This window comes from Ruditapes philippinarum, unplaced genomic scaffold (genome assembly GCF_026571515.1).
Source record: "Ruditapes philippinarum isolate M1 unplaced genomic scaffold, ASM2657151v2 ctg1318_1_1_1_1, whole genome shotgun sequence".
NCBI lineage: Eukaryota > Metazoa > Mollusca > Bivalvia > Venerida > Veneridae > Ruditapes > Ruditapes philippinarum.
In genome coordinates this window covers 65,893-82,669 of record NW_026859435.1, presented here as the reverse complement: position 1 = coordinate 82,669, position 16,777 = coordinate 65,893, and the positions used below count along the sequence as shown (strand labels likewise).

General features: G+C 31.5%; 2 protein-coding genes across 5 annotated transcripts in view; one reads left to right on the top strand and one right to left on the bottom strand.

Moving 5' to 3' along the window:
* The window catches only part of LOC132756510 (synaptotagmin-like protein 5), a 93,441-nt gene extending 88,157 nt beyond the window's left edge, over positions 1–5,284 (bottom strand). The window contains exon 1 of one of the 3 annotated variants that reach the window (XM_060747594.1): positions 5,179–5,284. The gene's annotated coding sequence lies outside the window, so the exon portion shown is untranslated. Of the gene's footprint in view, positions 1–3,237; positions 3,483–5,178 lie in introns of those variants that run through there. The other 2 variants (XM_060747593.1, XM_060747596.1) reach the window with 2 other exon arrangements.
* A 1,095-nt stretch (positions 5,285–6,379) lies between these two features.
* LOC132756512 (uncharacterized) lies at positions 6,380–13,716 on the top strand. Of its 2 annotated transcripts, none has more exons than XM_060747600.1 (4): positions 6,380–6,399; positions 7,791–7,931; positions 8,659–8,735; positions 9,286–13,716. In XM_060747600.1, exon 4 carries the CDS (start codon positions 9,919–9,921, stop codon positions 11,818–11,820), a length of 1,902 nt encoding a protein of 633 aa, XP_060603583.1. In that variant the 5' UTR covers positions 6,380–6,399; positions 7,791–7,931; positions 8,659–8,735; positions 9,286–9,918; the 3' UTR covers positions 11,821–13,716. The 2 variants fall into 2 exon arrangements, with proteins under 2 accessions (XP_060603583.1, XP_060603582.1); XM_060747599.1 differs by lacking the exon at positions 6,380–6,399 and adding an exon at positions 7,344–7,360.
* Positions 13,717–16,777: the final 3,061 nt, after the last annotated feature.

Below are 16,777 nucleotides of genomic sequence, written 5' to 3'. Positions count from 1 at the left end.
TGCATGCGCGACCTGAAACCAAGAGACTTGCTCGCCAACTCATTGTTATTAGTTAAATTAATCACCACATAAAAATATGAAAGAGTATCCCACATCTATTGGTAAAAATTTCCGAAACAGCGAATTTCTATTTTTTAAACGGGCTTTATACTTCCCAACTTACCCGTCTGTCTACTGCTGCTCAAAACCTGTTTGTTCAGCTATTCAACCTCCAAACGACGTCAAATTTCAGATTTATGACATTTAAATATTGTTAGATGATTACTTGTATTTTACTTCATAAAACAATCATTCAGTTTGTTTCAACATTTGTATATATTTAAGCATTATATGAAAATTTCGGCGTGCGCCGATGTTGCGTTGCCATGGTTATTAAAGTGCACATAACTCGTAAAGGAAATAAAAGTTTACAATAAAAGTAAATCTTACTTTTAGAAGTAAAGACACTCTTTCGATTCATATCCACTAAGGGTGTTTTTATGAACCAAGTAAAAAATGACAGCAAAAATCCACGAACTTTTTGAACATACCTCGTATATATAGTTGTGTACATCCTCAAGACTTATCAATATGATGGTATATAATATAACATTTAGAAAATAATCAAGGTTTATTTTATGAAGCCATATTATGAATAATCACAGACAATAATGTGCAAAAGACAGATTTAAATAGCAGGCAGTAATTCCTTATTTGTGTCATTATAGATTTATTATTATAAGCCAATTCCTGTACTTTAGTCTTAAACATAAAAACCCTGCTCTGGCTGCTTCATTTTCTATTTTGATACGACTGATACCTTTTAAAATTCCAATGGTTTATTCCGAAGTCTAAGTCAGGCATCATCTGTTATATAGTAGGATATGCAACAGTTCCAATTATGATTGATCTTGATCTTACATTGATTTTACATAGATTTAGTGTAAAGTAATGTGTGTTCATGCATTGCACATGTATTTTGAATATGTATTGTGTTTTTAATTATTTATGCATTGTTTTTATAAAGTAATATATATTATTATATTTTGTGTTTTCATGTATATGTTTTTTTTTGTACAACCATGATGTAAATTATGTATATTTTATGTATATTTATGTTTTTGAGGCCTGCACATGGAAGATTGGGAGACCAAATGTGTAGCCTCACTGACTGACTGACCTGACCTGACCTGACCTGACCTTACCTTACCTTACCTTACCTTACCTTACCTTACCTTACCTTACCTTACCTTACCCTACCCTACCCTACCCTACCTTACCTTACTTTACGTTACTTTACTTTACTTTACTTACTTACTTACTTACTAACTTATGATGTACACCACATAAGATGAGACTTATTACTGTGTGAGACAGCCTGGAGGACTAAAAAAATATTTTTGCTTGAAATATAAAAGAGAAACAGATAATAAACTGTCTTACCTTATTTAACAAGTTAGCCTTTAATTATAGTAAATTTCAAATACTGATAATATAAACACTATTGTATCATTATATTGCATATTTGATATTTAATGTCCCAGATCAGTATATAATTTTTATACTTTGAATTTTAAAGTTAGTTGATGACTCAGTCAGATCGCACTGATCATTATTAATGGTATTTCTCTGTGTTCAAAACCCTATTAAACGCTAATCCTAATGCTAAATATCTTTAAATGGACTTGTCCATTTTTCAAACAGGAGAAAACCACATTAATCATTTTTAGAGAAAATATCAAAATAAATACTGACTGCATGAATAGCAAACAGTAACATACAATAAATAATGATCTGACATGATTCCTGCTGCTGCAGCCACCAACAACCTTAAGGGTTTTAAAAGGTGTCTAACATATTTCCTTGTAACCCTGCTGAAACTTGAATTGGAACATTCCATAATAGCATTTTCAGGTATTATTTTCCAATATGTCTCTTTCATAACTTTGTGTTCAAAAGTAGAGATTATATAAAATAAAAGATGTTGTATAATATTAAATTATATTCTAAAATGTCAAACCCTAGGTGTCCACATGTTCAATTAGCAAATATCTGTGATGTAAGAACAAAACTTAAAAGATACGTCAATGTATTTAGCGAGGACAAAAACAGTTACATAAATACATGTATCTGGTAAAAGTGATATCTCCGAAGCATTAAAAAACAGACATAAAAACATTTTCCTAGTTCAAAAATATAACTTTTTACCTTTTTTATTTGATGTATAATATTTACTCAGAGTATTATAAATTTTAAAGTGTGACAATTAATGTAAAATGAATTTATACAGGGAAGTATCTTGAACAATTTATTATATCCAATAATTTGGTGAAAATATAATATTGAAGGGCAGGCTTAAAATAGTTGCAGCCCAGGTATGCACGGTGTGGTTTAATTATAGGTACTGGTAGTGTTTAACTGTCATGCATATTTTGTCACCTTAGTGCAGTAATGGATTAACTCCTATCAAATTTAACAGGACTTAACCCATTACTGCACTATGTTGATAATTAATATGAGAGCAGTTTCATGTTTAACTCCCAGGATCATGCCATATATGTAATAACCATGAACAAAAATAACAACAAGCAAATATCCCAGTTGAATATTAATTTTGTCAGCCATAAATCACTTGATGGAAGCATCTTTAGTGTTATTTAGCTAAGAACATTCTCATGATACAAAGCCCAACAAATTGTCACCTTAGACTGGCAAGGACATGTATAAATGATTTTAAGCCACTTTCAGAATCACGCCTATTTTAAAACATTAATAAGGGTCAGGAGGTAGTTCAACACAAAACTTAAAATTATACAAGAAATAAAATAGTAGCCACTTTAATCATTAACAAATTTACCATTAAAACACATCTCTTAACTGTCTTAATAAATACTGAGTATATTTAAACTTTGTCTTAAAATATAGGACAATTAAAAGTTTTAGCTATATTACAGATTTATATATGTAATATATTTATCCATGGCTATATTTAAGACTTTCTTACATAACTTAAGGGACCAAATTTTAGTGTTATCTTAAATATAGGGCACGAAAGTCTTAATATAGACATTTTATAATATGATAATGACTGAATTCATGCGAGGAAATGTTCATTCATGCAGTAAATTCAACTGTTCTAGCACAGTAAATATGTGTATGTTAAAACTAAAAATGTTTACTAAAAATGTAACTCAAATAATGCATGTATACAAGTGCCTTACATTCAAATGAAATAAATCATAATTTATACACATTTACCTTGTTATAAAACTGCTAAATTCCAAAAATAGCACACAAAGATAATCTGTATTTTATATCAGCTAATAAAACTAAACATTTCTTCACTCCTTATGTACAAACTAACCATGTAAAATATCCCTATAAAATATCCGATGAGAGAATGTTTTATATAAGGCAGTGGCAAGTCAGATACACAACTGAAAATTCCGACGTCACACATTGATGACTGGTTTAAATGGAAAAGATAAACACCACCCTTTTCATTGAGTAAAAGTTTAAGGTGAAATATAATTTACTATTTAATTTGTAAAGGCTTTTAAAATGTATACTTATGTGCCGTTTTGTAAACTTAACAATGATTCTTACAGGTCAATTGTCAAAAGTTGAAAATTATTAATTATAAATAAGATCAGATAATATTGAAGTTATAAAATATTTCTACCTGGCCATACATTATTATATAATAATGAAATAAGATTATGGAATTAATACACAAGAGAAAGTAAAATCTTTTGTTTACTATTATCCACCTACTGTTATTCAGATAAAGCCCTACCTTATAAAGTTGTGTAATTATCTTTTTAAGGGTGTTACCTCATTTAAGATTGAGAATCTGTGACATATTAACAATATTGCTTTAAATTAAATTGAATTGATTAAAGATTAATACAGTATAAACATGAAAGTTGTAGAGATGGAATTTTTGGTGCATTTAAAGCAGCGTGCCTCATTGTGTGTTTCATGCTAATTCTAATGAAATTTTGAAAATGACTATTTTGAAGAAAAATTCTTTTTAAAAAAGATCTTTGAAACTGAATCTTTGATTGTGATAATGCATACGAGGGAAGATCAAAAGTAAACCGGACTGTGACTGTCAATTGCAGAATGTCCAACTTATCACTTATTGTTATACATGTATATTACACTTAATCGGAAAACAATACCTGTAAACTGATGCTATATCTAATCTGATAACGCAAATAGCTTGTCCGTAACAGTGAATTCAAAAACCATGGTAACGCACACCCGGCGCAGTGCGCAAATAAGCCTTGACATCAGGTGCTTTATGGTCACATCATGGTCTAAGTGCTGAGTATGACCATGTAATAACATGGTCGTTCTGCATATCAGTAAGCTATCATGAAAAACCATGGTAATTACCATGTAACAAAATTACAGACCATGGTAAAAAGCATTATACTCACAGTAAATGACCATGAAATACCATGGTGTGCTATAAACATAATTTTTATGTCAATAAATACCTATATAAATTAAATACAAAATATGAAACACTTTTTTTCTTCTCAAAAGGGATATGCGAGTTACAATTAGTCTCCATAAAACCATCTTATTCCTATCGGCATGGTCAATTTTTGGTCATGAGGGCTATTTGATTTAAAAGCTATTGATATTGATCATTTATGAGTTTTGTTTATAATAATTTTATGTGAAATCAAGTGAAGCCAGAGGCATGGTAATTATAAGAGCTTTTAATACCAATGGTCCATTTGTTTATAATGCAGCCATTAAAATGCTGTGAGGTCTATGTTTTTATAATGCTCAAGATACTTATTTCAAAATATTTTTTCGTTCAATGCCACCAATAAAATATTAAGTACATATTAATTCAACTCTAACCACTATCTATTGTCCCCTCTTTATTTCTGTGAAATTATGATCAGTGTATTTATTTATTACCTCCCTTGCTGCTGTAAAAACTGTCAGTTGGTCAAAAGATGGCCGCAATTTTAAAGACCAGGTGACTTTATTTTCAAGGTTTTTAAGTAAGTCTAACAACTGTTACACGAATTTGATTTGGGTTTGTGTACATCTTGACATGAGGTTCATTTTGTACAAAATGCATGTAATTACTTCTGGGGTTGGAAAATTATCTTGTCAGATTGAAAACGGTCAAAAGAAGATTAATGTCTAACAACCCTGTAATTTTTAAAATACCTTGACACAGATGATCCTCATTATGACACACTGTGAGAACTCAACAATCAGGCAACTAGATTCTACCCCCAAGGTCATAGTCACATTGAAAGGAACTCCACTGAGGCCTAAAAATATAAAATTTGAAATTCTTACTTAGTTTTAAATTTTCTAGTACCAAATCTTAAAAGATCTGTAGCCTATATGAAAAAAAAAATCACTAAATAATAACAAAATATATTTCAATAACAAGATCACTAAAGGAACAGATAGAATCTTCAATTGTATTCCCATACAGTAGACATCATGATCAATAGTAAATATTATATATAATTATATTGCATGTAAATGTATACATATTGTCATATTTGACATTACATAATTCTTCAACAAAGATCAAATATAATAATTAAGGCGATGTAACACTTGAAATTTGATTCTAATTAGCTCTACTACAGTTACTAGTGTTTAAACAATTTAATAGCTAAAAAGAACAACAGTGAATGACATGGTCATGCATGCTGATGTTGTCCTTTGCCCTATTGCATGGAATGTCTAGAAAAGGGAAGCTTTCAGTGCTTGGTAACTACGACTTACACGTATCATCCGAATCTATGAGACACTTGTATCATCTCTGGTCCTGTAGTGCTGTATCATGATAACTATAGCTTTAGATCTGAGGTCTGTTTCCACTTTATTAGGAAATATTCTCCAACGGATGGTCAACAAAATCGACTTTAACTATACTTTTTTAATAATTTAAAGATTTTAAAAATAGACCTTCAGTACTAAAGAAACATCTTTTAACTTTTTTTCTTTTTATATTTCATAATACAACCCGAGCACGAGCAACGGTCGAGGCTAGACATGTGACACGTGTTCAGGGGGAATAACCACTGTTAGTTTGTATCTTGTTTATCTGTTAGAGTTGTTTCCCCTGATATGACCCGAGGAAAATGCTAACACTAAAACAGGTACAAATCTTTCAATATATATTTGCATTGTCATACTTTGTGTCCTATTTGTATTAAAGAAGACAACCCTTTTCTGAACTAGCAGTTTCAGAAGGTCATTCGATAAGTTATCACGGCTAAGAGAGTTGCTTTTTTAATTTTACATAAACGACACAGTATCCGGATAAACAAACTGGATAGAACTGGAACATAGAAACAATATACTGGATTTTGCTTGTTTTTGTGATATTATTGTAGACGATATCATGCACGTGTTTACTTTCATTTTGTAAGTAAAGGGCTGAAGGAGTTACAAATACTTTAGTAGTTATTTAAAATTTATTGTTGATTTAGATGCACATGTATTTAACAAATAACAAATGCAGCTAAACTCATAAATTGTATTCTGAAGGTATAGATGAAAAGGTGAGATTATTTTTAAATATTTAACTAGATCTACAAAAAATGCTTCATATTGGAGATGTAGACAATAATGTTATCTGTGTCTCTGTAACGAATCATATTTTATTTTGTTTGGCTCCAGATATTGTTTCTAAAGGGCAATTATTAATAACATATTCATTTTTTTGTGTGAATGACTTTTGAGGAGTTATTTCACTCCTTGAATTTTTTGTTAATCATAATGAGAAAAAGTTTCTGATGACAATTTTAAAATGTTAAAATAGTGGCTAATCATGTTCATAATTATGTTTATTACATAATGTGTAGGATCTGGGACCTTCAGTATGTTATTTGGTCCCAGGAAGGATGTAAATATAGATCTAATATTTTTCTCTATGATATTTTGAAAGAGCAAAAATGAAGGAAACACGGTGACACACTTTACTGTAGTGATAGAGAATACATGGTTGATGTCAGGATAGGAGAAGGTTTATCCGGTTTGCACTAAAGCTCGCCAAGATACTCTTTCTCGCCTGTCATCATAGGCTGACCATGTTGCATAATGACTGGAGATAGAGAATACATGGTTGATTGTGGGATAGGATTTATAAGGTTTATCCGCTGAGCGAGAAAGTGTATCTTGGCAAGCTTTACTTAGCCTTGCAGGATAAACTTGTCTATCTCCAGTCATTACGTCACATGGTTAGCCTTTGATGATGTCTATATCATCAGCTGGATAAAGCCTTGCCAAATAAACTTATCTATGTCCAGTTCTTACGTCACATGAGGACGTCATATGGATAGCATAAAAACAAAACTACATACAGACGCTGTTTTATCAGTGAAAAGTAAGTGATCAAAGTAGACAAAAGCAGGATAAATCAAATACATGGTTGATGTCTGGATAGGAAAAGGTAGGTTTATCCGGTTCACTGCGAAAATGAATCTTGGCTCTCTTCACCAAGATACACTTTCTCGCTCAACAGATAAACCTTCTCCATCCCAACATCAACCATGTATTCTCTATCATTGCATAATCACAGTTTATGTTTAGCTTTGTAAAAGTAAAGGCTTTATATATATTTAGTAAAGAGTTTACCACCCAATTGTGTCCATAAGGCAGGATCATCACCAGGGTAACCAGTTTGAAATAATCATAACATAATGCCAATCTTAGTATTTGTCATACAGTATATCATGTGGTGCTAAACAACATGTTAGTGTGTTTATTGTCCTTGATTCATTGTAACAATATAGTACTATTCTATTTATTTTCAGTTTATGCTCAGATCAGAAGTTTTGAAGCTTTATAGAAACATATTACGCACAGTGAAAAAAATACCAGATGAGTACTACAGGAATGAAATGAAATATTGGGCTCGTGATAACTTTGAGAATAATAAACATTTAACTGATGAGGTAACATTTCTGCACCACTACTTTGTTTGTTTGTTTGTTTCATTTTACGCCTTTTCCCAACAGTATTTCAGTCATATAGGTGGGTAGTTTCCTAACCATCATTCCTGGAGAGTAACACTAGTAGTACTAGACTACCTTCCTCCGTGCTAAACTATTAAAGCATTTCCCGGGGATCGAACCTTCGCCAGAGAGGTAACTGGATTAGAAGTCATTGACTCTAACCCCTCAACCACTGCTTTGAATAATTATATGAGAAAATTGACTTTACAAAACACTTTTTCTAAGAAAAATTAGAATATTTGTCAAATTTAATATCATTCATGACCCACTCAGTGGTGGCATTGATGGTTTACCTTTGTTTAAGTTTTCATTTATTGTCATAAACTTCAATACAGTCATACTAACAATGCTGTTATCATAGGAACTCAATATGTTGATACACCTTGGTGAGTTCTACCTGTCACATCCCTTCATGGTGACACTCGTACTTGTTATAGCAAAACACAAGATTAGTCATTTCATCAAAGTGCGAATGTCACGGCTTACTGTCAAGCACTGAGAAAAATGGAGTGTGTTGTTTCTTAGACAGCTTTTATTTAAAGGTATTTAAATGTGTACAAAAACTTTTATATAATGTAAGGTATTAATCAAGTTTTCTTTCAATCGTACTTTAGTTGTATAAAGTTTGAACTTTCTGAAGAGTTAGATTATTAATGCTTGTTTTCAGATTGCTATACAGATGATGATAAATAAAGGAAAAGCTTCACTACGAGAATTAGAACAGAGCATCAACCTTGCTAAATAGTAAGATTGAATTGTAATATCAGGGTCTTCATTATTAACAGAATGATTAAAATGCACTGAGTTAAAGTTGGTTGTATTTTCAGCCCGTTGATTAAATTAATATATGCCCCTATATCTCATTGTTTGGTTTTGTTGGCACATCTGTTGCCTCGGATAAAAATGAAAACCACAAGTATACAGTTTATTGAAATATATTGTAGCCTTTGTAAAACTTGTTTTGTAATCATTGCATTTTTTGATTCAGTGGCTTTACTCTATACTTTGGTATCCCTTTGTGTTTTTTTTGGCCAATTTTTGATCAACTGATATCAAAATTACAAATCAATGAAGTCATGGAACTTGATATAAACTTAACAGTGCTGGTGCAACTTGAATATTTTATTATTATTTACATATACATTTATATCATGATATGTAAAATTTGTAAATTTTGAACTTGTTTTTGCAGTACTTTCATCAATATATAGAAAGGATATTGAATAATGATGGTTCAATACTGAATATATCAAACAAGTTGATTAAAATTACATTGACATTTATATAATTTCAGAATTGGAACAAAAGTTTTATAACAGCAACTGAGGTTGTGTCGAAGTAGGATCGTAATCTGTGTGACTTCTTAAACATTCAGTACATTGATTAATTGGTCAAAATATATCACTTCGCTAAAGGGACAGGAAATTTTGTGAAACTGATGTCAGGAGAAAGCAGTGTTTTATTGAAATATTTATATCTTCAATGACATTTGAAAGTGTTTGATACAGTCATATATGTTTTATGTATGTATGACATAACTATTCTAGTTTTTCACTATTTAATGATATAATTTAAGCTATATACATTTTATTGGCATTTATATTTGAAATTTTCTATGTTCAAATATTGAATGTTACTAGCTTTTTGCATTTTAATGTGTTAAAGTGTCATCCCATATTAAAGTGCTAGATTTTTCCTTGCATTTTCAAGTATAATATTTTTATATACTTGTGTTTTCAAGTTCAATATCTGCCAGCAACTTCAACATTTAAATTGTATACTAGCAATTTTTTTTAAGTGTTTAATTTTTCCATTGTTCTCAAGTGCTGTACTTCTACCTGTGTATTCAAGTGCTATATTTTTACCAAGTTTTTTTTTTGAAAGTGATAGATCAAGTGTAAGATTGCAAACACTTTCTGCTGAAGATATGGAGAACAAAGGTGATAAAACTGGCTCAGCTGAGGTCACCATGGATAAAATCGTACCTGAACAAATTGATCAAAGTAACAATGCAATAGTTACAAATGTAAGTGCTACAGAAAACAATACAGCAAACGGTATGGACAACAAAGAGTTAGATGATTTACAGAATTCATTAGATAATCAGGCCGAGTTATTCAATAACAAGAAGAAAGAAATTGAACATAGAAGGCAGGCAGCTAAGGATAAGGTAAACAAAGTGTATGAAAAGGTTAAACAAGTCATAGATGAAAAGAGAGATGAAATTATTGGTAAAATAGATGTAGAATGTGACAGAGCTAAAGAGTTGGTTACGGACTATATCAATGATATAGAATCTGGAAAGAAGATTGTAAAGGAAACTTGTGATTCTATAGATTCAGATAGGGCAAAGGTGAAAAACGAGATTGAATCAAGCATTGAAATCCGTAAAGATGTTCTAGATAATTTCCATGTACCAAGTTTAATTTTGAATGAAAGGTCAATGAAGACTTTGAAAGGTATGAGTTTTGGACACTTTGAAGATTTAAGTGACGGGTTACTGAATACAGAGTCACATAGTTGCAGTGACAGCGAAGAAAGTGAAACTTATGAAAGTGCTGCAGAGTCAGAAGATTATCTTGAAAACGGGGAAAGTGATGATGGCAAAGATTGTTTTGATACTGATAGTCCGGAGAAAAGTAACAAAATGGAAGAAAGTAGTGAGTCAGAAACTCCAGGGTGTCGACATAAACATGCACTTAGTGGAGAATCCCCTGCACCATATTGGAAGGCTATGGGTCTGTCCAAACCACCCGAGTTACCACAGCCAGTAGATGATGACAATTTACCAGACAACAAATTACAGCATTTGAATTCCTTCTCCCTTCTTAGACAAGGTGATGAACATAAATTATCTTTGGCAGCTATGACGTGGAATAGAGGAAAGATATGTGTAGCTGATAGAGCCAATACAAAGATGAGATTTTTTCAGCCAACTGGTGAAATGATGACGGAAACGGTCTTCGATTGCTCTGAACTTCGTGATATGACTTTCCTTGATGAAACCCATGGGGAAACCAGATACGTTCTAACAAGTCCAAGATGTAAATCGGTGATGGTAATTGGCATTGATGGGGAAAACAATGTAAGAATTATTCATAAATTGGAATCACCACACCGGTACTCGTATGTATGCCGAAGTCCCAGGCCTGGGACGTTGCTTGGTGCAAAGGTTGTTTCTAAAAGTAACAAGTCAGTTGTTAACATGTTTACCTTTGCTGGAAACATTTTACTTACAATAAGTAAAACTCCTAGTTATAACCAGTTACAGTGTGTAAAGGCGCTTGATGTTTTCGGAAGTAATATTATTGTGCTAGATGGGAAAATAAATGCAGTGTTTGTGTATAAAGATGATGGAAGAACTGTCGGAGAGTATCGAGGAACACCAGAAGAACCATTAGTTAATCCAACAGATGTCTCTTTAGATACTAAAGGCAATGCTTTAATATTGAATGGTGAGCGCTCAAACATTCATGTTATGAACCTCCAATGTAATCTGATTGAAATTATCAAAATTCCAGGAAGTAATATTGGTAAGATGCCAAGCAGAAAATTGATTGCCTTTGATATAGAAAGTCAAAGACTTGCTGTAGCGAGGAGTAATGGTGAAATAGCTATATTTACGTTTAAAGGTGGTTACGATTGCTTGACACAGCAGACGCCCGACCCATGTTTAGCGTTGCCACATCAAAGTGTCAATAGTGTTTGGGAGCCACCACAAGAAGTGGTACCACTGGTTGAAGGGATTGTACCCAGCACTATTGAAGACATTATGTCAAGGCAAAGAGGAAGAAATAGACAAAGATACATGCCATACTGCCCATCTTAAAAATCTTTTTCACCTAGCTTTAATACCTGAAGACTTAGGCAAAGAAAATAAATATTTTCTATCTTAGATGATCTATGATTAATACCAATAGGTATAAATCTGCTATTCAGGCTTATTAAAATTGAATTAGGTTTTGATTTTTCTGTACAGAAATGTTTTTCTAAATGGTTCGTTATTTTACTTACCTTTGTAATGTGTGATATACAAGTCCTCCTGAACTACATGTTACTTCCTATTTTTCTCTGTGGAGAACTGAAAATATATTTTGTAAAAAAGTTATGTATTGATTTTAATGTCAGAGGTCTATTTTGTTGTCATATTGCAAAATCATATGTGTATAACATACAGTCAAACCTGTGAGACCGGCCATTTCAAAATGGAGCACTGTGAATACTGGTTATTAATGAAATTAAATTTATCTAAGAGTTGTCAGTTAGTAGAGGAATATTAACCTCGTCAAGAATACTTGAATTGTTTTATCCAACTTGAAAGAGATAAGTAAGATCAGTTTTCATGATATTGTATAATCTTTATCTTTATCTAATTTAATAAAACATGACAGAAATTAATATTTGATAAAAAAAAAAAAAAAAATGCCTGGCTTGTGTCAGCCACTTGCCAGACGTGATATTTTTGGATAACTTGCAGTGATAACCACTATTATAGTAAGTACAAAAGTCTTTTTTCAAAGTTTTTTTTTTAAATGATAATAAATCAAAATGTTTTAACAAAGATCTAAATTTTCTTGGAGTGGCTTTTTTATATTAAAGGTTTGACTGTATGCCAGGTTTTGGTTACATAGACCATGTTGTAACAGTTTCACTATATTTATGCATGAAGAAATGATTAAATTATGAGCCGCGTCATGACAAAACCAACATAGTGCGTTTGCGACCAGCATGGATCCAGACCAGCCTGCGCATCCGCACAGTCTGATCGGGATCCATGCTGTTTGCTGTCAGTTTATCCATTTGTAATAGAGTTGGTAAGCGAACAGCATGGATCCTGATCAGATTGCATGGATGCGCAGGCTGGTCTGGATCCATGCTGGTCGCAAACCCATTATGTTGGTTTTGTCATGTCACAGCTCATTTGTTGATTGTTGTACATAGAATTATGGTTATGATGATACTTTTGAAGAAAAACATGCAATTTTTCTCTCAAATTATGTAATTATTTTGTACTGTTAAGACTTGTACTTAAAATAAGTTACGAAACCCTATAGATAGTTAAAATTAATATGAATGATTTTTTGGCTGCTAATGAAGTGTTGAACTGGTATCTCATGAAGAAAAATTTTGGGCAAAACACAGTAGCATTGTTATAGCTATAAAAGGCCCATTCTGTCTTAGAAAATAATGCTGTTATTATTATTTCTTAAAAGTTGTTTTTGGCAATTAGTACAGTTACAGTGATTTGATATTTTGTACGGAAAGTCAAAATACTACTTGGTTTGTATTTTGCTACATTGGTGACAAACAATTTCACATTATCAAATAATTTCAAATTTATCGCTACTTTGTTTAGGTAACAAGCATCCAGCATGCTGTCATACATATATTTAGATATTATAATAAAACTCAAGTTTTTCTAAAGATGTAAACATCTAGTGGTTTCTGAGTAATAATGTGCCTTTAATTAAAGGAAATTGCCATAATACAGTTATTATTTTCATCTGTGTAAGGATTTTGAGAGAAATGTGACCATTTATATCTAATAAAATTTTGTCACGGGAAGATTATACTGAAGAATAGTTGTGCTTGAGAGATCTACCTCTTAACCCAGGCATTTTTAGTTTGATCCCTACAAGGCTCTTTCATACACCAATACTGGTTAGTTTCTGTCAGAGTGCTTCTCTGACAGTGCTTCAAATATACATCAGGCTAAAGTAAGTGTCAAGTATTTGTCAGGTATATTGTGCAATATACTGAAAGTCCCGGGTTTGAGTCCCTGTCCTGCTGCAAATTTTCTCACCATGTGACATAAGGTAACATGTGTAGGGCAAGGATAAATTAAATGTTTGATTTATGTCATTATGATAAAATAACTTTAATATTTTGTAAATGAATAAACATTGTACATATGAACAATACTATCTGTCTGTTATGCACAATTATAATTAAATTACTTTGGTGTTTTTAAGCATCAAAAGACACTCTTTGCATGGGCTTAGACCCCTCAAATCATCCAGAAAATTAATTTTGTAGTTTAATATTTGTAATTTTGGCATTATTGTATATATAAATGAAATGATTTTTGTTAAATATGTGAGCAAATATTATTTGTCTATTTGCATTTCAAGTGATTAATGAAGTTCACTTAAATGTAAAGCCAGTCTCAAATAATGTTTATTTTTATGACCATATATACATGTACATGTATAATGTGCTGAAAAGAATGAAGGAAACATGAAGTATGGAACTTCCCATTTAAGAATTCTAGTCTGCAATTTTTATTGTTACAGAATGTCTGTGAATACCATGTATGAATTATTAATTATATATGACTGATGCAAAATTCTGTGGCGGAGGGGTTGTATTGAATTCGTCAACACTTGCAATCTGAATTGTATACTTTACAGTGCATAATATTGTGATTTTCATATTCATTTTTCTATGACAATCTTGTTATAAAGTATGTAAAATTTACTGTTGCTTCTTGACATTCTGTAAATGTTTTGGAAATCTATAAAAAATGGGAACATATTTGCAATTGTTTTTGACAATCTATGCATATGTAAAATGATATTATGTCAGTCCTAATTTGCTATTGAGCCTAGCTTATGAATGGAATATTGGTGGTTCTGCCTGTAGTGCTGGTTTGTGCCTGACTTATTGTATGAAGGGTAACATATATTCCTATGCCAAAGGTTTACCTTTATATTCCTTTGCCAATAAAGGTGAAAAGTTGCCATATAATCATTATAGTGTCATTGAAACTGAAAAACCCAGTCCAGCAAGTTTCTGAGCAATGGCTCTCACATTGTGATTACAATTTACAAATGTAAAAGTATACATGTATAACAATATCTCTATCAGTTTCATTGTAAACAAATCAGATTTAAACAAATTACCTACATGAATGCATGTACATGAATCAGTTGGAAGGTGAAAGTTCTAGGATGAAAAGAAAAAATAATCAAGAAAAAAGAATGGTGATATGTTAGATATTATGTTAATGTGCCATGAAAAATATTAAAATGGATAATAATGGAAATAGTACATGTAGCAAGATTGCTTTAAATAAATTTGATTTATTGCATAATAAACATGTATGAAAATATAAATGTACATTTGTATATATTTGGAGAAATTTGGTGCATTTTTGTAAATGTATACATGTTTGTTCTTTAGTTATAAATTAAAAGTGACAAAATTTATACATTTTATTTGTAATGTTTCCTAGCAGTATATTGTTTGAGCTAAAATAGTCTTAAAAATTTTAAAATAACTGCTAATAAAATCGAATGGTGATTTGTCTACACAGTATTTAAACGTAATTACTGTACCATATCTTGCGAGCCCATACAAATCAATGTGTACCACAAGCACTGTTCGGATCACTGAACCTTTCTTGGGAGCATTTTAATGTTTACCTTTATTGTGATAACAGGAAGTTATTAGACCTGTTTATTATTTATAAAAGAAATCACTGTACCCTATCTTACAAGTCAATTCAATTCAATATGTATCCAGTCTTCCAATTACAAGCATATGATACTTTCGATCACTGTACCTTTATTGGGAACTCATATATTTTAACTTTACCTCTCTAAATAGAGTTGGTTATACACTGTGGTGTCTCACCACTTATTCAGAAATCATATGCGAATAGTAGTCAGTCATTTGCAGAGAAATTGGTAATTACTGGTTGATTATCCATGAGCGGGTAAGGTGAATTGAACACGAAGAGATGACCAAAAATCACAAGTCCACACTAGTTGAAAAAAATGTCATTTACTAGTAGAAAGACTAAGGTGATGATAGTTAAAGAATGTTATTAAACTGTTTACGAATGCTTAAAGAATGTTAAATGTATACTTTGTGTGGGCCTTCACTCTGGTTTTGAACATTGATGACACTAATGGGTAAAATTTTATTTGTTTCTGTGTCTACATTTACTTCAAATGTAATATAATGGTTCATTCCAATTTAACATTTCCTGAACACTTTGATCGTCAGACTGCATTATCTAGTCTTATAAACACTGGTCATATTGTGTTATAAAAAAATTAGGGTTGGAGACAACCTTTACGTCCAAATCCATATATATACACACATTTAATCTTTCACCAGTTACCCAGTTTATTTGTCGTTTACTACTGAAATACATTGTATACAAATATGTCATTACATAGCGTGTATATCTACCTCTTGAAAGATTGATGAGCCGCAGCTAAAATGTAATTTAACAGTTTGCAACAAATATATACATATTAAATATCTACCAAATTCACATAGAATAGCATCGTTGGAACCCACGGTACACATTCTGTATATACTACTTTAAGATAGGTAAACGGTAATTAAATAGCCTTGTTGGAAAGCAGAAACATGTCTTTCAAAAAAATGTTTACATGAATAGACTTGTACAATGTTTCTATACATTTAATGTCTTGAAGACTCCACTGTATACAAAACAGTATGGGTGCTATTTTAGAACCAGAAAAAGTATTGTTATGTAAATATAAAGAAATATGTCTGAATGAACTGAGAAAATATACGACCACTATTTTCACTACAGTAGCCATAGCCTCTGTCATTTTATACGAATATCATCTGTTACTAAACAATATCTGTGAAACCGTTTACAGTGACAGATTAGTTGAGTACCATTATTGAGGTCCATCTTACTGGGCCACGAGAACTTTTTTTCAATATTAGCATAAGGTTTACTACATGTAGTAATACAACATTCACGGTAGGGAATCATGTGACTTTTACGATTACGCGTACAG

Coding starts and splice junctions, on each gene's coding strand:
- LOC132756512 (XM_060747600.1), top strand. CDS start 9,919: ATGGAGAACAAAGGTGATAAAACTGGCTCAGCTGAGGTCACCATGGAT.